Source organism: Bufo gargarizans, chromosome 1 (assembly GCF_014858855.1).
Source record: "Bufo gargarizans isolate SCDJY-AF-19 chromosome 1, ASM1485885v1, whole genome shotgun sequence".
Taxonomy (NCBI): Eukaryota; Metazoa; Chordata; class Amphibia; order Anura; family Bufonidae; genus Bufo; species Bufo gargarizans.
The window spans coordinates 294,254,618-294,272,483 of record NC_058080.1 but is presented as its reverse complement, the minus strand read 5'-3'; the positions used below and the strand labels follow the sequence as shown (position 1 = coordinate 294,272,483).

Genomic DNA, 17,866 nt, shown 5'->3' with positions numbered 1-17,866 from the left:
TGCCTGAAGACACCGGACGGTACGTTTTTTTTCCCCCTGCATTCTGGTGCTCCTTTTGCCTTGTTCTTGCCCCCCACCTGTTTTTCTTTCTCCGGAGATCCCCCGTTTTCTAGTGGTTCCTTCCCACTGACGGCGCACCTATTTCGGCCACTTCTAATCCGAGGGCCCGGCTTTTCCCCCGTCTAGACCGTATTCTTCTCCCTGTCCACTGCCCCAATCAAGCGCGGGCTTTGCCTGGGTTTTGCCTTCTCTGCTCCTGGGCCCTCGATTTTGGAGGTACTCTGGGGATCTCCTGTTAGCTCTGCTGCAAGCTTCCTGCATGTTCGGTGGCTACCGCAGCACTTCTTCGGGATGGACAGCACCTGGGGTCCGGTAGGGCAGCCTTTGGTTGGCAACTTTTTTGCTTCACAGGCTTTCCCTCAGCCTCTATGTCCTCTTCCTAAGTAGACTGTCTATACCAGCTTCCCCCCGGAGTCGCGACGTACTTGGGTGCGCCCGTTGCAATAGGATAGGGATGGGCAAACTGGCTCTCCAGCTGTTGTAAAACTACAAATCCCTTCATGCCCTGCTGTAGGCTGTTAGCTGTAGGCAGACTGGGCATACTGGGAGTTGTAGCTTAGGTCCATATCAGGGGGCCGAGTTCAATAGTGGCCAAGGGTCTCTCCTCTATCGGTCTGTTTCCCCCCCTCCCCCCCGCGCATCCTGTTTTCCTCCCAGGACAGGACTAACACTGAGGGAAACGCCTCCGGTTTCTCCTGCCTCTTTGGGGACTCCTCGGCACCGATTCTGACTCCGAAGAGAGCATCAGGCGGTCTACCACCATACAGAATCTCTCTGGGTGGTCGAAGACAAATGTCCACTGAGGAACCTCTCCTCTCCAGTGTTTTGTATCCCCTTTAGTGGATTTTCAGATGGCACTCCCCTGGTTGCGGCTTATTTCCTCGTTCCAATCTATCTCCTTTTCAGCTGGAGTAATTTCACTATTACCAGGGGTTATTTTCAACACACCCTCCTAGTCGGAGAGAGTGTTCCACGCCACCGTATTTCTTTTCCAAATGCTGTAGCCAATACACTATCCTGGTGTTAGTGTGCACCGCGCAACCACATTGCTCCCTTTTTAAGCGGAGTTCCTGTACCATGTTCAGATGCTGTACTTGCCCCTTCTGGAGCAGTGTCATACAGTATGCTAGTCACTACACTTGGGATGGTTGGTTAACCATGGCTCATGTTTTTTTCCCCCCTATGGTTGCTATATTTCATTTTTTTTTTTTTCCGTTTGATAATCTGGCTATTATTGTCATCATGTGGTCCAGTTCTGTGGACCCTACTTGAGCCTGTGACTGGATAATCCTGCTTGGAGTCCCTGCCCCAATGATTCTTAGACCATCTAGCTGGCCTATTCCCTCTGGGGAAGCCACTCATGGCATCTTTGACCGCACATGCCCTGTATGACAGCTGCTCCTTTAGGCCCGGTTTGGTTCTTTTCTCTCCTGGGTCCCCATAGGCTTGTTTCACTCTTGAGATTCTAACCTCTCTTCCCGTCTCCCCAGATTCAGATCCTGGTACCTGGGAGTTTGTTGCTCCAATTTGCAATTTACATTCGTATTGGCCACTTCTAGGATGGATCTTTTCCTCAATTTGAGAACTGTTCCTCCTTAGGCTGTTTGGAGTCCCGTCTCTTCTACTGCAGTATCTCTCAGACAAGTGTGTCTCCACTTGTATTACCAGGGCCTGCGACTGGTTCCTTTTTTATCCTCAGACTTTGTGGCCAGGGATTTCTGTGGTCTTACATTTCACAGTGGTTTTTTGTTCCGGTTTTTCAGGGGCTCTATTTTCACCTCTTTTGTATGGGAAGCATGTCTTTAAGTTTTCTTCTCCTGGCCATTACCTAGGACCTCTTTCTCCCCCAGAAGCTTCTTTGGCAGGATGGGATTTCCACCTTTTCATAGGGTGTTTTCTCTTTTCCCACCTGCCTTGCAGTGGAAAGAAGCTTGCTCCCTTCCCACGATGAGTCTTTGCTATTCTTTCTCAATCATTCAGCCTCCTTGTTTCCTTTCTACCCTGGCCTTCATATGGTGTTTTGCCACGGACAAGCCGTGTTTTTGGTCTGAGACAATTCAGAGTTTTTTCCATGCCGGGTCCTCTTACTGGTCGGGTTCCTTTGCTTCCAGGCCTTATGGAATTACCTTCCTTTTGCGGAGGGGTGTTCCACAGGGTCTTCCTTTAGCTTGTCTCCAGGAAGTTTTTTTTCCCTGGGTTTGGGACTGCTCCTGTCCTTTTTCCAGGCACTTTCTCTCCTGCCAGGTTCCCTCATGGTCTAATTTTTCTTGTTGGGTATGTCCTCTTATGGATCCTTCCTCTGGCTATCTAGTGCACACTTGTTCAACTTTTGGTTCTTGCGCGTGACATCTAGCCCTGCTCCGTATCCTCTAGCTTCTTATTTTGGTGGAGCTGGGTGTTTCCCTTTTTGTTCCTTTCTTGAATATGGCCTTTCTTCCCATGCACACTAGTCCTTGGGATCCTGGCGGTCTCCCACAATTTTGTTTTCCTTGGACTCGTCCTGGAGCCTCTCGGCTCCCTTCCTTAGTTTTCTTTCTACCAATTCATGCTATGACCTCTCCTGGTCCTCTTGGGTCACATGGTTCTCCGCCCAAATTTTTGCACGAGATTTCCTTTTTTTTTTTAACTTATCGTAAAATTCGTTTATCGTTCAATTTATTGGGGGGACACAGATCCCACCCTTTGTTTTCATTTTTTCTTTGTCATCGGAATGCTGTTCTTCTTTCCTTCCCTGGTCCAGGACATGTTGGTTCTTTGCTTTTGTTTCTCTCTCTTACTGCTATTGGTAAAAACTGATTAGCCTAGTGTTTGTGGAGCGGGTATAGCCCACCTGGGCAGAGCCAACCTTTTTAATATCTAGTGTCTTTTACCCATGGTGCTGTCCCCCCCAATGAATTGAATGAGAAACGGATTTCACGGTAAGTTCAAAAATAAAATTTTTTTGTTTTTCAATAAAGTTTCAAGTTAAAAAAAAGCGTCCTTTTCACAAAATAAAATAAATAAAAAAATAGTTAAAAATAGGGAAAATAAAAGTAGACATATTGGGTATCACCGCGTCCGTATCGACCGTCTCTGTAAAAATATCACATGACCTAACCCCTCAGGTGAACACTGTCAAAAAAAATAAAACCTGTGCTAAAAAAAACTTTTTTTTGTCACCTTACATGACTAAAAGTGGACATCAAGCGATCAAAAAGGCATAGGCCCCCCAGAATAGTACCAATCTAAGTCACTTGATCCTGCAAAAAATGAGCACCTACCTAAGACTGTTGCCCAAAAAAATAAAAAAAAACTTTGGCTTTCAGAATATGGACACTAATGAATCTTTTTTTCAAAAATGCATTATTATGTAAAACTGAAACAAACAACCGCTGCGTCCGTAACAACCTGCTCTATAGAAATACCACATGATCTAACCTGTCAGATGAACATTGTAAATAACAAAATGTAAAAAACGGTGCCAAAACAGCTTTTTTTTTTTGTTACCTTCCCTCACAAAAAGTGTAATATAGAGCAACCAAAAAATCACATGTACCATAAAATAGTACCAACAAAACTGCCACCTTATCCCGTGTTTTTTTTTTTTTAGAGTTTCTACTCTAGGGATGCATCAGGGGGTCTTCATATGTGACATGGCAAATAAAAATTATCCCAGTGAAATCTGCCTTCCAAAAACCATATGGCGTTCCTTTCCTTCTGCGCCCTGCCGTGTGCCCCTACAGCAGTTTACGACCACATATATGGGGTGTTTCTGTAAACTACAGAAACTGGGTAATAAATATTGAGTTTCCATATCGGCACCACGACGGCACACAAGGAGATTGACCTCTGTAGGAGCAGGAACAGAGAGAGGTTTAAATCCCTCCTCCGAACACGAGTGTTTCCTGTCCCTACATAGGACAGGGCGTAGAAAGGTCTCCCTGTGTGCAGGGAGATGAAGATAGGAATCCTGCTGCATGGCCTGATCCTTAATGGTGAAATAAGGCTGTGTCCTTAAGGAGTTAATATTACTGGCCTAACACCATCTTCCTTTGAGCCACTAGATAATTGTTCTATCAAACTAATATCTTTTAAAACGGTATTCCTAATTGCAATTACGTCAGGCCGTAGACTGGATGAGATATAGGCCATTTCCATTAGAGAACCTTACCTGCGAGTGATGGAGGATAGAATAGTACTCAGATTAGATTCGGGGTTCCTCCCAAAGGTAGTGTCAAATTTTCATTTCTAACTTCATAAATTAATTAGTACTGTAAAAAAAAAAAAATTGCAACCAAACCGGAGTTCTACAGGGAGTGCAGAATTATTAGGCAAATTAGTATTTTGACCACATCATCCTCTTTATGCATGTTGTCTTACTCCAAGCTGTATAGGCTCGAAAGCCTACTACCAATTAAGCATATTAGGTGATGTGCATCTCTGTAATGAGAAGGGGTGTGGTCTAATGACATCAACACCCTATATCAGGTGTGCATAATTATTAGGCAACTTCCTTTCCTTTGGCAAAATGGGTCAAAAGAAGGACTTGACAGGCTCAGAAAAGTCAAAAATAGTGAGATATCTTGCAGAGGGATGCAGCACTCTTAAAATTGCAAAGCTTCTGAAGCGTGATCATCGAACAATCAAGCGTTTCATTCAAAATAGTCAACAGGGTCGCAAGAAGCGTGTGGAAAAACCAAGGCGCAAAATAACTGCCCGTGAACTGAGAAAAGTCAAGCGTGCAGCTGCCAAGATGCCACTTGCCACCAGTTTGGCCATATTTCAGAGCTGCAACATCACTGGAGTGCCCAAAAGCACAAGGTGTGCAATACTCAGAGACATGGCCAAGGTAAGAAAGGCTGAAAGACGACCACCACTGAACAAGACACACAAGCTGAAACGTCAAGACTGGGCCAAGAAATATCTCAAGACTGATTTTTCAAAGGTTTTATGGACTGATGAAATGAGAGTGAGTCTTGATGGGCCAGATGGATGGGCCCGTGGCTGGATTGGTAAAGGGCAGAGAGCTCCAGTCCGACTCAGACGCCAGCAAGGTGGAGGTGGAGTACTGGTTTGGGCTGGTATCCTCAAAGATGAGCTTGTGGGGCCTTTTCGGGCTGAGGATGGAGTCAAGCTCAACTCCCAGTCCTACTGCCAGTTTCTGGAAGACACCTTCTTCAAGCAGTGGTACAGGAAGAAGTCTGCATCCTTCAAGAAAAACATGATTTCTCGCTCATATCATTGGGGGACACAGGACCATGGGTATAGCTTGCTGCTGCCACTAGGAGGCGACACTAGGCTGAAAGCTGTTTGCTCCTCCCCTGCAGGCTATACCCCCTCCAGCCTGGAGAGAGCATATCAGTTTTTAGCTTAGTGTCGTAGGAGGCAGACCTCCCTGCTTCGCAGGGTGGCGTTGTAATTTTTATTTTTTCTTGATTTTTTTTTTTCACAGATTCCAGATGGGGGTCCAGGGTCGCTTGCGTCCCTGTATCCCCGGGAGGCTGGCCGGTGTACCTTGTTCACCGCCTTGCCCCCCCCAAGAAGGAAAAGTGGACCAGGGCTCCCCAGCTACAGGGTCATCCTCTCTTCAGCCCTCCTCTGCCCGGACCCCTGTCGCCTGGTGCCAGCGGTCAAAGGGTGACCCTGCTGGTGATACATCTGAGGGTGAAGACCACAGATGAAGACGGGGACGCGCCGTGGCCTCTTCCACTCAGGCCCGACCTGCTCTCACAGGGCCCAGTCTTCCACCAGGGTTTACTTACGCTGCGTTTGACGGCGTGGCTATTGAAACCTTCCTGTTGAAGAACAGCGGTTTCTCGGATGCGGTCGTTCGCACAATGATTAGGGCTCGGAAGCCCTCCTCCGCGAAAATCTACTATCGAACGTGGAAGTCTTTCCTAAAATTCTGTGACGACAGGGGCCTCCCCTCTAGGAAGTTTTCCCTCCCTACGGTTTTGGCCTTTCTTCAGGCGGGTTTGGAGCTGGGTCTGGCCCTAAGTTCGCTGAAAGGGCAGGTTTCGGCCCTTTCCATATTTTTCCAGCGTACGCTGGCGGTACTGGGCCCGGTCAAGACCTTCATGCAGGGTGTTGCGCACACCGCGGTCCCATATCGGCCACCGTTGCATTCCTGGGACCTGAATTTGGTGCTGGTGGCACTTCAGTCCGAGCCGTTTGAACCCCTGCGAGAGGTCTCCCTCCGCATGTTGTCATGGAAGGTCGCGTTCCTGGTTGCCATTACTTCCATACGTCGGGTGTCAGAACTGGCGGCGCTGTCGTGCAAGGAGCCCTTCTTGGTGTTCCATCAGGATAAGGTGGTGCTCCGGACGGTGCCGTCGTTTCTGCAGAAGGTGGTGTCGGCGTTCCATGTCAATGAGGACATTGTCCTGCCATCGCTTTGCCCTAAACCTTCCCATCCTAGGGAGATGGCGCTTCACCCTTTTGGATGTGGTGCGGGCCTTACGGATCTACCTGGCCGTGGTGGCCTCCTTTAGGCGAGCGGACTCCCTGTTCATGATTCCGGAGGGTCCTCGTAAAGGTTTGGCGGCATCCAAGGTGACGATTGCTCGGTGGATTAGATTGGCCATTAACGAGGCCTACCGCTCCAAGGTCTGGGTTCCTCCCCCTGGTATCACGGCTCACTCTACCAGGGCGGTCGGGGCTTCTTGGGCGCACCTTCACCACGCTTCGGCGTCTCAACTGTGTAAGGCAGCAACTTGGTCTTCGTTGCACACCTTCACCAAGTTTTACAAAGTGCATTCGTTCGCATGGGCGGATGCTGCTCTTGGCCGCAGGATCTTACAGGCTGCAGTGTAGTGTCTCGCCTGAGGGACTTGGGGCCAGTGGTTTTCCCGCCCCGGGGACTGCTTTAGGACGTCCCATGGTCCTGTGTCCCCCAATGATATGAGCGAGAAAACAAGATTTTTGTGAACTCACCTGTAAAATCTCTTTCTCGCTTTATTCATTGGGGGACACAGCACCCACCCATTATTGTTGGTTTCTACTGAGACCAGTGGTCCAAGTTGCCGGTTGGGACTGGTGTCCGGTTCGGTTGTTTTGTTGGACTGTGGTCTTTCCTAGTTATGTTTTGTTTCGGTATGTTTTCTCCTACTGCTGAAGCACAAACTGATATGCTCTCTCCAGGCTGGAGGGGGTATAGCCTGCAGGGGAGGAGCAAACAGCTTTCAGCCCATTGTCGCCTCCTAGTGGCAGTAGCAAGCTATACCCATGGTCCTGTGTCCCCCAATGAATAAAGTGAGAAAGAGATTTTACAGGTGAGTTCACAAAAATCTCGTTTTTCATGCAGGACAATGCTCCATCACACGCGTCCAAGTACTCCACAGCGTGGCTGGCAAGAAAGGGTATAAAAGAAGAAAATCTAATGACATGGCCTCCTTGTTCACCTGATCTGAACCCCATTGAGAACCTGTGGTCCATCATCAAATGTGAGATTTACAAGGAGGGAAAACAGTACACCTCTCTGAACAGTGTCTGGGAGGCTGTGGTTGCTGCTGCACGCAATGTTGATGCTGAACAGATCAAAACACTGACAGAATCCATGGATGGCAGGCTTTTGAGTGTCCTTGCAAAGAAAGGTGGCTATATTGGTCACTGATTTGTTTTAGTTTTGTTTTTGAATGTCAGAAATGTATATTTGTGAATGTTGAGATGTTATATTGGTTTCACTGGTAAAAATAAATAATTGAAATGGGTATATATTTGTTTTTTGTTAAGTTGCCTAATAATTATGCACAGTAATAGTCACCTGCACACACAGATATCCCCCTAAAATAGCTAAAACTAAAAACAAACTAAAAACTACTTCCAAAAATATTCAGCTTTGATATTAATGAGTTTTTTGGGTTCATTGAGAACATGGTTGTTGTTCAATAATAAAATTAATCCTCAAAAATACAACTTGCCTAATAATTCTGCACTCCCTGTAGTTATAGTCACAACTTGTATAAAGATACTTTGTGTTTTCTGCAGCTATTTTATTTTAACTTTTTTATTTTTTTAGAAAAAAGCACAGAGTTGTGCATCCAAGTCTTGTGGAAATGACCCACATCAACATTTTCAAGGTATCCATTCAGTGCACAGTTTGCTTTTATTGATTTTACGCAGCCTTTTTTTTTATCAGGGAGCAGCCTGTCTGAGACATCTGGATCCGGCATTGCAGGCTCCATTAAAGAAATATTCTGGTAGGGGATAACTATTAGATTGGTGCGGGTCCTACCGCTGGAACCCCAAACAGTCACGAGAACAAGAAAAACCTGGCTGGTTCCTTAACCCGTTCCCGACATCTGCCGTACATGTACGATGTATGTTGGGTCTTTAAAGATGGCACCCACTGCAGAGTGAGTGTCATATCCACTTAGTGCCTGCTGTTTCATACAGCAGGCACCTGTGGCTATTATCCACAATTGGCAGTAATGCCGACTGTGGACATTCAACACCTCAGATGCCGTACTCGAATGTGAACATGGCGTGTGAGAAGGCCAAAACCCAGGTCGAGCGTGCATTCACCCGGCGGAGATTGGGGAAAGCACCCTGTTCTTATAATGAGCTGGAGGCTGTACTAGGTTTCCAGGCTCATTATTACTATGTCCCAGTTAAGGCTAGCAGGTGGCAGCACTGAACTGGGATATAGTGATTTCTGTACAGAATAAAGGGGCTACTTCCATTATTCTGTATAAGTTGCAATCTAACCAAAAATTCAGAAAAATAATAAGTGTATGTATGTGTGTGTATATTTTGTGTATGTGTATGTGTGTGTGTGTGTGTATATATATATATAATTAGTTTTATTTATAATTTTTTTGATTTTCTTTTCTTGTTTATTATTTTGGGAAGAGGGGGATAAATGAAATTTGACATATATATATATGTCAAATTTCATGTCAAATTTCATTTATCCCCCTCTTCCCAAAATAATAATAAACAAGAAAAAAAAATCATGGGCATCACATACATATATATATATATATGTATATGTTATCCCATATGGTGACTGGTGTACTGGCAAAAATAAAAATGGGTGATTTGCTGTTTATCACTTTATCTCCCCTAAAAAGTGATCAAAAAGTCATACACCCCAAAATAGTATTACAAAAACTACAGATCGTCCCGCAAAAAATGAGTCCCCCCACACATCTCCGTAGACATAACTATAAAAAGTTATGGGGTCAGAATGTGGTGATGAAAAGGAAAACAAAAATAACTTTTCAATATTAAAACGCAATGAACACCATACATATGTGTTATCGCTGGATTCGTACTGACCTGGAGAATGAAGAACACAAGTCAGTTTTACTGCATAAGGAAGTCCATTAAAAAATACAAAAAAAACTTGTAAAACCGTGGTGGAATTGTTTATTTTTCCAATTCCCCCCCCCCCCCCCCATTTGAAATTTCTTTCCCACTACATCCTATGCAAAATGAAATGTAAGACATAGAAAGTGCAACTTGTCCTGCACAAAGAAAGCCCTCATATGGCTATGTGGAGAAAAAAAAAAGTTATGGCTCTGGGAAGGTAGGGAGTGAAAAATGAAAACAGGAAGTTGCCACATGAGGAAAGGGTTAAGGGGTTAAAAAAAACACATGGAAAACCAATTAAATAGTATTGTTGGATGTAATGCCTGATAATAAGTATACAGTCAGTGAGTATAATGTAATCCGTATTGTTTGCTGTTTTGCCTCCAACATAGATAGGGAAGATGATGATGAAGAATGCACCGCTCCTTTAAGTTCTGGTCATTTCGTAATGCAACAAAGTGGAAAGGTAAGACAAATATGACCCATCATGGCTGTCGTCATGTGCCAATGGGTTTTGTTTCTTTAATTAATTAGAAACCATAAGCTCAAGTATGCATGCTCGAGTAATTGCATTCAGTGTACAAAGCTGCAGAATATGTGATGCTTCATATGTGACTACATATAAATACATTTATATACAAATCTGTTGAACCCCTTTCTGACATCTGCCTTAATAGTATGGCTGATGTCTGGTCTTTAACCACTTCAACCCCGCTAGCTGAAACACCCTTAATGACCAGGCCACTTTTTACACTTCTGCACTACACTACTTTCACTGTTTATTGCTCGGTCATGCAACTTACCACCCAAATGAATTTTGCCTCCTTTTCTTCTCACTAATAGAGCTTTCATTTGGTGGTATTTCATTGCTGCTGACTTTTTTTTTTTTTTTTTGTTATTAATCGAAATTTAAAGATTTTTTTTGCAAAAAATGACATTTTTCACTTTCAGCTGTAAAATTTTGCAAAAAAAAAAAAAACGACATCCATATATAAATTTTCCGCTAAATTTATTGTTCTACATGTCTTTGATAAAAAAAAATAAAATGGTTTGGGTAAAAGTTATAGCGTTTACAAACTATGGTACAAAAATGTGAATTTCCACTTTTTGAAGCAGCTCTGACTTTCTGAGCACCTGTCATGTTTCCTGAGGTTCTACAATGCCCAGACAGTAGTAAACCCCCACAAATGACCCCATTTCGGAAAGTAGACACCCTAAGGTATTTGCTGATGGGCATAGTGAGTTCATAGAACTTTTTAGTTTTTGTCACAAGTTAGCGGAAAATGATGATTGTATATTTTTTTTTCTTTTTCCTTACAAAGTCTCATATTCCACTAACTTGTGACCAAAAAATAAAAACTTCCGTGAACTCACTATGCCCATCACAAAATACCTTGGGTTGTCTTCTTTACAAAATGGGGTCACTTGTGGGGTGCAAAGTAGTTTGCAATCAAAATCTGTAAAAAATGACCGGTGAAATCCGAAAAGGTGCTCTTTGGAATGTGGGTCCCTTTGCCCACCTAGGCTGCAAAAAAGTGTGACACATCTGGTATCGCCGTACTCAGGAGAAGTTGGGGAATGTGTTTTGGGGTGTCATTTTACATATACCCATGCTGGGTGAGAGAAATATTTTGGCAAAAGACAACTTTTCCCTTTTTTTTTTTTATACAAAGTTGGCATTTGACCAAGATATGTAAAATTTTTTGGGCATAAGTTAGCGGAAATTTATTATTTTTTTTTTTTTTCCTCACAAAGTCTCACTTTCCGCTAACTTAGGACAAAAATTTCAATCTTTCATGGACTCAATATGCCCCTCAGCGAATACCTTGGGGTGTCCAGATTTCTTCATTCGCATCGATCAATGTGGATGAAAAAATCTCTGCCAAAAAAAAAAGGAGGGGAAAGGCATCTGCCAGGACATAGGAGCTCCGCCCAACATCCATACCCACTTAGCTCGTATGCCCTGGCAAACCAGATTTCTCCATTCACATCAATCGATGTGGATGAATAAATCATTGCCGGGATTTTTAAAAAAATTTTTTATATACAAAGTGTTTGCCAAAGCATAGGAACACCGCCTCCTCCTCAGCTCATATGCCTCGGCAAACGTATCTTTTACTGCAGAGGAGAAATCTCGTCTTGCAGCACCGAATACACCGACTTGTGTGTAATCTGACAGCAGCGCAATGCTTCTGTCAGAATGCACATCAGTGCTGCAGCTAGTCGATCGGTTGGTCCACCTGGAAGGTAAAAAAAAATATGAAAAAACCAGGCCGCAACGCAATAATTTTATTAACTTTGGAACTGAACATATAAACTTTTTGAACTGAACATTAACCTTTTTGCTTACTGGTGATTTTTTTTATTTATATTTATTTATTACCTTTTATAGGACAAACCTCTCCTTCCCCATGGGACAATGTGCAAAGCACAAATCGCCCAAAGATGTGGCGAAGTGCGTTATGCACTTTGTCCCAGGTGAAAGGAGAGGTTTGAAGCAGCTGTGAGTGAATGGGCCCTAATAGCCCTGTGTGCCTGTCCTGGTGAGATGATCCCTATGCTAGGTGTACCTGTGTGTGGTACTTCCGGAAACACTCCCCTAAGCATAGGGCAGGGTGGTCAGGGCAGTCAGGACAGAAATAGCGGGTGTCACGCCTTATTCCACTCCTGCTACAGACACAACATCTTTTTCGGAGTGACGGGTGGGTTGAGGTACCGGCAACGACATTGGGGAAATGTCGCTCGTGTAGACGGCTAACTACACTGGTGGATGGGGCCATGGAACCTCCTGGGTACAGGAGGTTCTCGATGATCTCTTCCTGAAATTTGAGGAAGGATCCTGTTCTCCCAGCCTTACTGTAGAGAACAAAACTATTATACAGAGCCAATTGAATCAAATATACAGACACCTTCTTATACCAGCGTCTGGTTCTGCGGGAAACTAAATACGGAGACAACATCTGGTCATTGAAGTCCACCCCTCCCATGTGAAGGTTCTAGTCGTGGACTGAGAGGGGCTTTTCAATGACACGGGTTGCTCGCTCAATTTGGATTGTCGTGAATGGTGAATGGAGGAGAGCATGTAAACGTCACGCTTGTCTCTCCATTTCACCGCGAGCAGTTCTTCGTTACACAAGGCAGCCCTCTCCCCCCTTGCAAGACGGGTGGTAACGAGCCGTTGGGGGAAGCCCACGCGACTAGTTAGCGCGGTGCCACAGGCGCCAATCTGTTCTAGAAACAAATGCCTGAAGAGGGGCACACTTGTGTAGAAATTGTCCACATAAAGATGGTACCCCTTGCCGAATAAGGGTGACACCAAATCCCAGACTGTCTTCCCACTGCTCCCCAGGTAGTCGGGGCAACCGACCGGCTCCAGGGTCTGATCTTTTCCCTCATAGACACGAAATTTGTGGGTATAGCCTGTGGCCCTTTCACAGAGCTTATACAATTTGACCCCATACCGGGCGCGCTTGCTTGGGATGTATTGTTTGAAGCCAAGGCGCCCGGTAAAATGTATTAGGGACTCGTCTACGCAGATGTTTTGCTCTGGGGTATACAAATCTGCAAATTTCTGGTTGAAATGTTCTATGAGGGGCCGAATTTTGTGGAGCCGGTTAAAAGCTGGGTGGCCTCTGGGACGAGAGGTGCTATTGTCACTAAAGTGCAGGAAACGCAGGATGGCCTCAAAACGTGCCCTGGACATAGCAGCATAGAACATGGGCATGTGATGAATTGGGTTCGTGGACCAATATTACCGCAATTCATGCTTTTTAGTTAGACCCATGTTGAGGAGAAGGCCCAGAAAAGATTTAATTTCGGAAACTTGTACTGGTTTCCACCGGAAAGGCTGGGCATAAAAGCTTCCCGGGTTGGCGGTTATAAATTGTGTGGCATACCGGTTTGTTTCGGCCACGACTATGTCCAAGAGCTCCGCAGTCAAGAACAGCTCAAAAAATCCCAGGGCCGAACCGATCTGAGCTGTCTCAACCCGAACTCCAGACTGGGCGGTGAAAGGGGGAACTACAGGTGCGGCTGAAGTTGAGGACTGCCAATCAGGGTTTGGCAGCACCTCAGGGATTCTAGGGGGTCTACGGGCCCGTCTTTGCAGTGGCTGCGACGGGGTAACTAATGCACGTGCCACTGTACCAGCTTCAACTGCCCTTCTGGGGCTCGCCACTTCACCATGTTGTACGGCAGTGCTGGTACTAGGTCCAGGGAGGGCTGCGCTGCTGGTGTATGCCTCACAACGTAATCCGACAGCGCCAGCCCCACTCTGCTGCCCTTGAAGCGGATCCTGCGCAACCTGTGGTCTAGCGACACGGGGCCGGTTACGCCTGGTGCTATCAGGCACCTCAACCTCCTCGTCCGAACTTTGGGTCAGAGTGCCACTGCTTTCTACAGGTTCATATACTGACCCGCTAGATTCGTCAGATGAGGGTTCCCATTCCTCATCCGACTGGGTCAGAAGCCTGTAGGCCTCTTCAGAAGAATACCCCCTGTTTGACATTTGGGCAACTAAATTTAGGGGTATTCCCTGAGACTACCCAAGAAAAAAAGCAAGCCTGTCTTACAAATGGGAGGCTAGCAAAGTACCGGAGGCCCGCTGCGGTTGATAAAATAAATATCAAAACAGATTTTTTTTTTCGCCGCAGCGTGTGTAAAGTGAATGTGCAGTGATCAAAAAAAAAAAAAATATTTTTTTTATCACTTAATTGGAGTGGGTGTGGGCGAACGCACGTGTGGGCGACCGATCAGGCAAACACTGCGTTTTGGGTGGAGGGCGAAGCAGCGCGTGTAAAGTGAATGTGCAGTGATCAAAAAATATATATTTTTTTGTCACTTAGGTGGGGCGGGTGTGGGCGACCGATCAGGCCTGATCGGGCAAACACTGTGTTTTAGGTGGAGGGCGAACTAAAGTGACACTAATACCATTATAGATCTGACTGTGATCAGTTTTGATCACTTCCAGATACTATAAAAGTACAAATGCTGATTAGCCATACGCTAATCAGCGAATAAGGGACTGCAGTGCGGTGGGCTGGGCGCTAACTGATCCCTAAACTACCGAACCAAGGGGCCTAAACTTTCCTAAAACCTAACTGTCAATACCAGTGGGAAAAAAAAAGGTGACAGTTTACACTGATCACTTTTTTTTCCTTTCACTAGTGATTGACAGGGGCGATCAAAGGGTTAATTGGGGTGCAGGGGGTGATCTGGGGCTAGTGTGTGGTGTTTGGTGTACTCACTGTGAAGCCTGCTCCTCTGCTGGATCCAACCGACCAAAAGGACCAGCAGAGGAGCAGGGCAGCCATATAACAGATCATATTTACTAATATGATCTGTTATCTGGCCTTTAAATGGATTTTTTAAAAATCATCAGCTTGCCAGCCGCGATCATTGGCAGGCAAGCTGATGACGCGACCCCCCTTGAAGAAATGCCGGCCCGCATCGTGAGATGACGCGCCAATGTGTGACTGTGCGCAGCGCTGCCACCTCCGGACCGCGGATCTGCGTTAGGAGCTCCGGAGGCGGTTAAAGAGGTGTCGTAATATTTATGCTGTCTCATAAATATTACGTCATTGTGTAAAACTTAAATAAGAAAGTATACATATTAGGAATCGCCATGTCTATAAGAACCTGCTGTATAAAAATATCACATGACCTAACCCCTCAGATGAACACCTTACATCACAAAAAGTGTAATACCAAGCGATCAAAAAGTCATATGCACCCTAAAATAGTACCAATCAATCCATCATCTGATACCGAAAAAAATTACCCCTTACATAACAGTCGCCCAAAAATAAAATAAAAACTATGGCTTTCAGAATATTGGGACACTAAAAAATAATTATTTTTTTCAAAATGCTTTATTATGCAAAACTGAAACAAACAACGTAAATTAGTAATATTTGGTATTGTTGCTTCTGTAACAACCTGCTGTATAGAAATACCACATGATCTAACCTGTCAGATGAACGTTGTAAATAACAAAAAATAAAACCAGTGTCAAAACTAATTTTTTTTTTGTTACCTTGCCTCACTAAAAGTGTATTATAGTGCAACCAAAAATCATATGTATCATAAAAAAAAAAATACCAGCAAAACTGCCACCTTATCCTGTAGTTTCCAAAATAGGGTAATTTTTTGGGGGAGTTTCTACTCTAGGGGTGCATCAGGGGGTCTTCATATAGTGACATGGCAACTTAAAATTATCCCAGTGAAATCTGACTACCAAAGACTATATGGCATTCCTTTCCTTCTGCGCCCTGTCTATTTCTGTTTCTGTAAACTACAGAATCGGGGTAATAAATTTTGAGTTTTGTTTGGCTGTTAGCCGTTGCTTTGGTAGCCAAAAAAAATTGATTAAAATGGAAAATCTGCCAAAAGAGTGAAATTTTCAAATTTCATCTACATTTTCCTTTAATTCTTGTGGAAGACCTAAAGGGTTAACAAAGTTTGTAAAATCAGTTTTGAATTTGATTACTTTGAGGGGTGTAGTTTCTAAAATGGCACCCTCTTAGTCTATTTTGTCTTGTTGGGTCTGTCCTCTTGGGGCTTCTCCTCCTGGAGCTTCCTTAACTTTGCAGAGTGCTAGGTTGTTTCCAACAGATGTTGAGACGTTGCTGTGCTACTCTCCTGTTTCCTCAGGGGGAGCCCTGGTTCTTCTAGAGCCTTCATCGGGCTCTCTAGTGCACTCTTGGTCAACTCTTGATTCTTGTGCAGGACATGTATCTGGTCCTGTCCCTACTCCTCCGGCACTTTATTTGTTTTTCCCACCTCGGGTGGAGCTGGGTGTTTTCCTTGGTTCCTTCTTTTTGCAGGCCTTGTTTCCCAGGCACCTGTCCTTTGGATTCTGACGGTCTCCCATGTATTTATTTGGAACCATTTCATGCTAGGGTCTCTAGTGGTCCTTTTGGGACACATGGTACCTCTGCACCTGTGCACCCTTCTTTTTGCATGAGATTTCAATCCCAACCTCGAGGACTGCTTTTGGACGACCCATGGTACTGTGTCCCCCAATGCTATTAACGAGATAATTGGATTTTTGTACTTACCGTAAAATCCGTTTCTCGTTCACCCTGTGTATTTACTTATTCTCCCTGTCACCGGGCTGCAGTTCTCTTTTCATTTTCCGATCCAGGAAATGTTGGTTCTTGGCTTTTGTTTCTCTATCCTACTGCTATTGGTACAAACTGAATAGCCTAGTGCTGTGGAGAGGGTATAGCCCACCTGGGCGGAGCCAACCTTTTTTGATATATAGTGCCTCCTAGTGGTAGCTGGGCATATACCCATGGTACTGTGTCCCCAAATGCATTTAACGAGAAACGGATTTTACGGTAAGTTGCGGATAGTTACGCGTGAGGACAAATATAAGATGGAAAGATCGGACATACTGTACAAATTTGGAGGAGGAATAACCGCAAAAAGATATAGGATACTGATGGAGGGAAAAAAGAAACGGATTACAATACTCGCTAGGAAAAAAAATGGGAAAATGAACTCCAAACTTTTACGGAAGAAAAAATGGAAGGATGCTTTTAAAAGTTATTCTGGAGTCTCTAATAGGGGCTCACATAAGATCTCACAATTTGTTGTAGTTCATAGGCTGCATCGATCCCCACGGATGTTGAAATTAATGGGTGTGAGAGTCTCGGATAACTGTACAAAATGTGGGGGAGAGAATGCTGACTTAATACATTGTTTTTGGAGATGTCCAAGACTGTTCAGATACTGGACAGAAATAACAGATATTGTATATTCAATTTTGAAGGTCCAAATATCAGAAGATCCCGTGACTTGTATTTTGGGGGCAACCGAACATCTGAAGTTAAATAGAGATGCACGAACTGTTCTGAGTAAAGTGCTATTCCAAGCTAGACTCCTTATACTTAAGAAATGGGTAGGGGCGGACCCTCCGACAGTGGGACAGTGGAGAAAAGCAGTCGATAACCTGATTAAGGGTCCATTCACACGTCCGTTGTTTCTTTCCTGATCTGTTCCGTTTTTTGCTGAACAGATCTGGACCCATTCATTTTCAATGGGTCCTGAAAAAAAATCTGACATTGTGCTGTCCGTTTTTTTTTCAGGACCCATTGAAAATGAATCGGTCCATATCTGTTCAGCAAAAAACGGAACAGATCAGGAAACAAACAACGGACGTGTGAATAGACCCTAAAGAAGGAGTGATGGAGGGCCATAGTAAAAAGTGTTGATGAAATATGGAAAAAATTGTTACTTTAGGGCTGGATAGATGGTAGGTGGGTGGGTAAATGGGGATTAGAATAGAAGATGTTTATGTATAGAAGAATTAGTATGTCTTTGATAAATTGAAAATGTAACTATTTCTTGTTGATACTGACATTTTTCTATTGTTGAGTTGATGGAAATAAAAAGATATATATAATAAAAAATTAAAATAAAAAAAAGTACAAAAATAAAAAATTTGGGGGCACCTTACATCACAAAAAGTGTAATACCAAGCAATCAAAAAGTCATATGCACCCTAAAATAG

The 17,866-nt window shown here is 44.3% G+C and overlaps 1 protein-coding gene across 1 annotated transcript in view; it reads left to right on the top strand.

The window, feature by feature from the left end:
• Window positions 1-17,866, top strand: part of LOC122926738 (altered inheritance of mitochondria protein 21-like) — a 175,110-nt gene that overhangs the window by 51,757 nt on the left and 105,487 nt on the right. Inside the window, exons 5-6 of the mRNA XM_044278212.1 lie at window positions 8,057-8,117; window positions 9,744-9,817. Of these exons, the coding sequence (XP_044134147.1) occupies window positions 8,057-8,117; window positions 9,744-9,817 (135 nt within the window). The remainder of the gene's footprint in view (window positions 1-8,056; window positions 8,118-9,743; window positions 9,818-17,866) is intronic.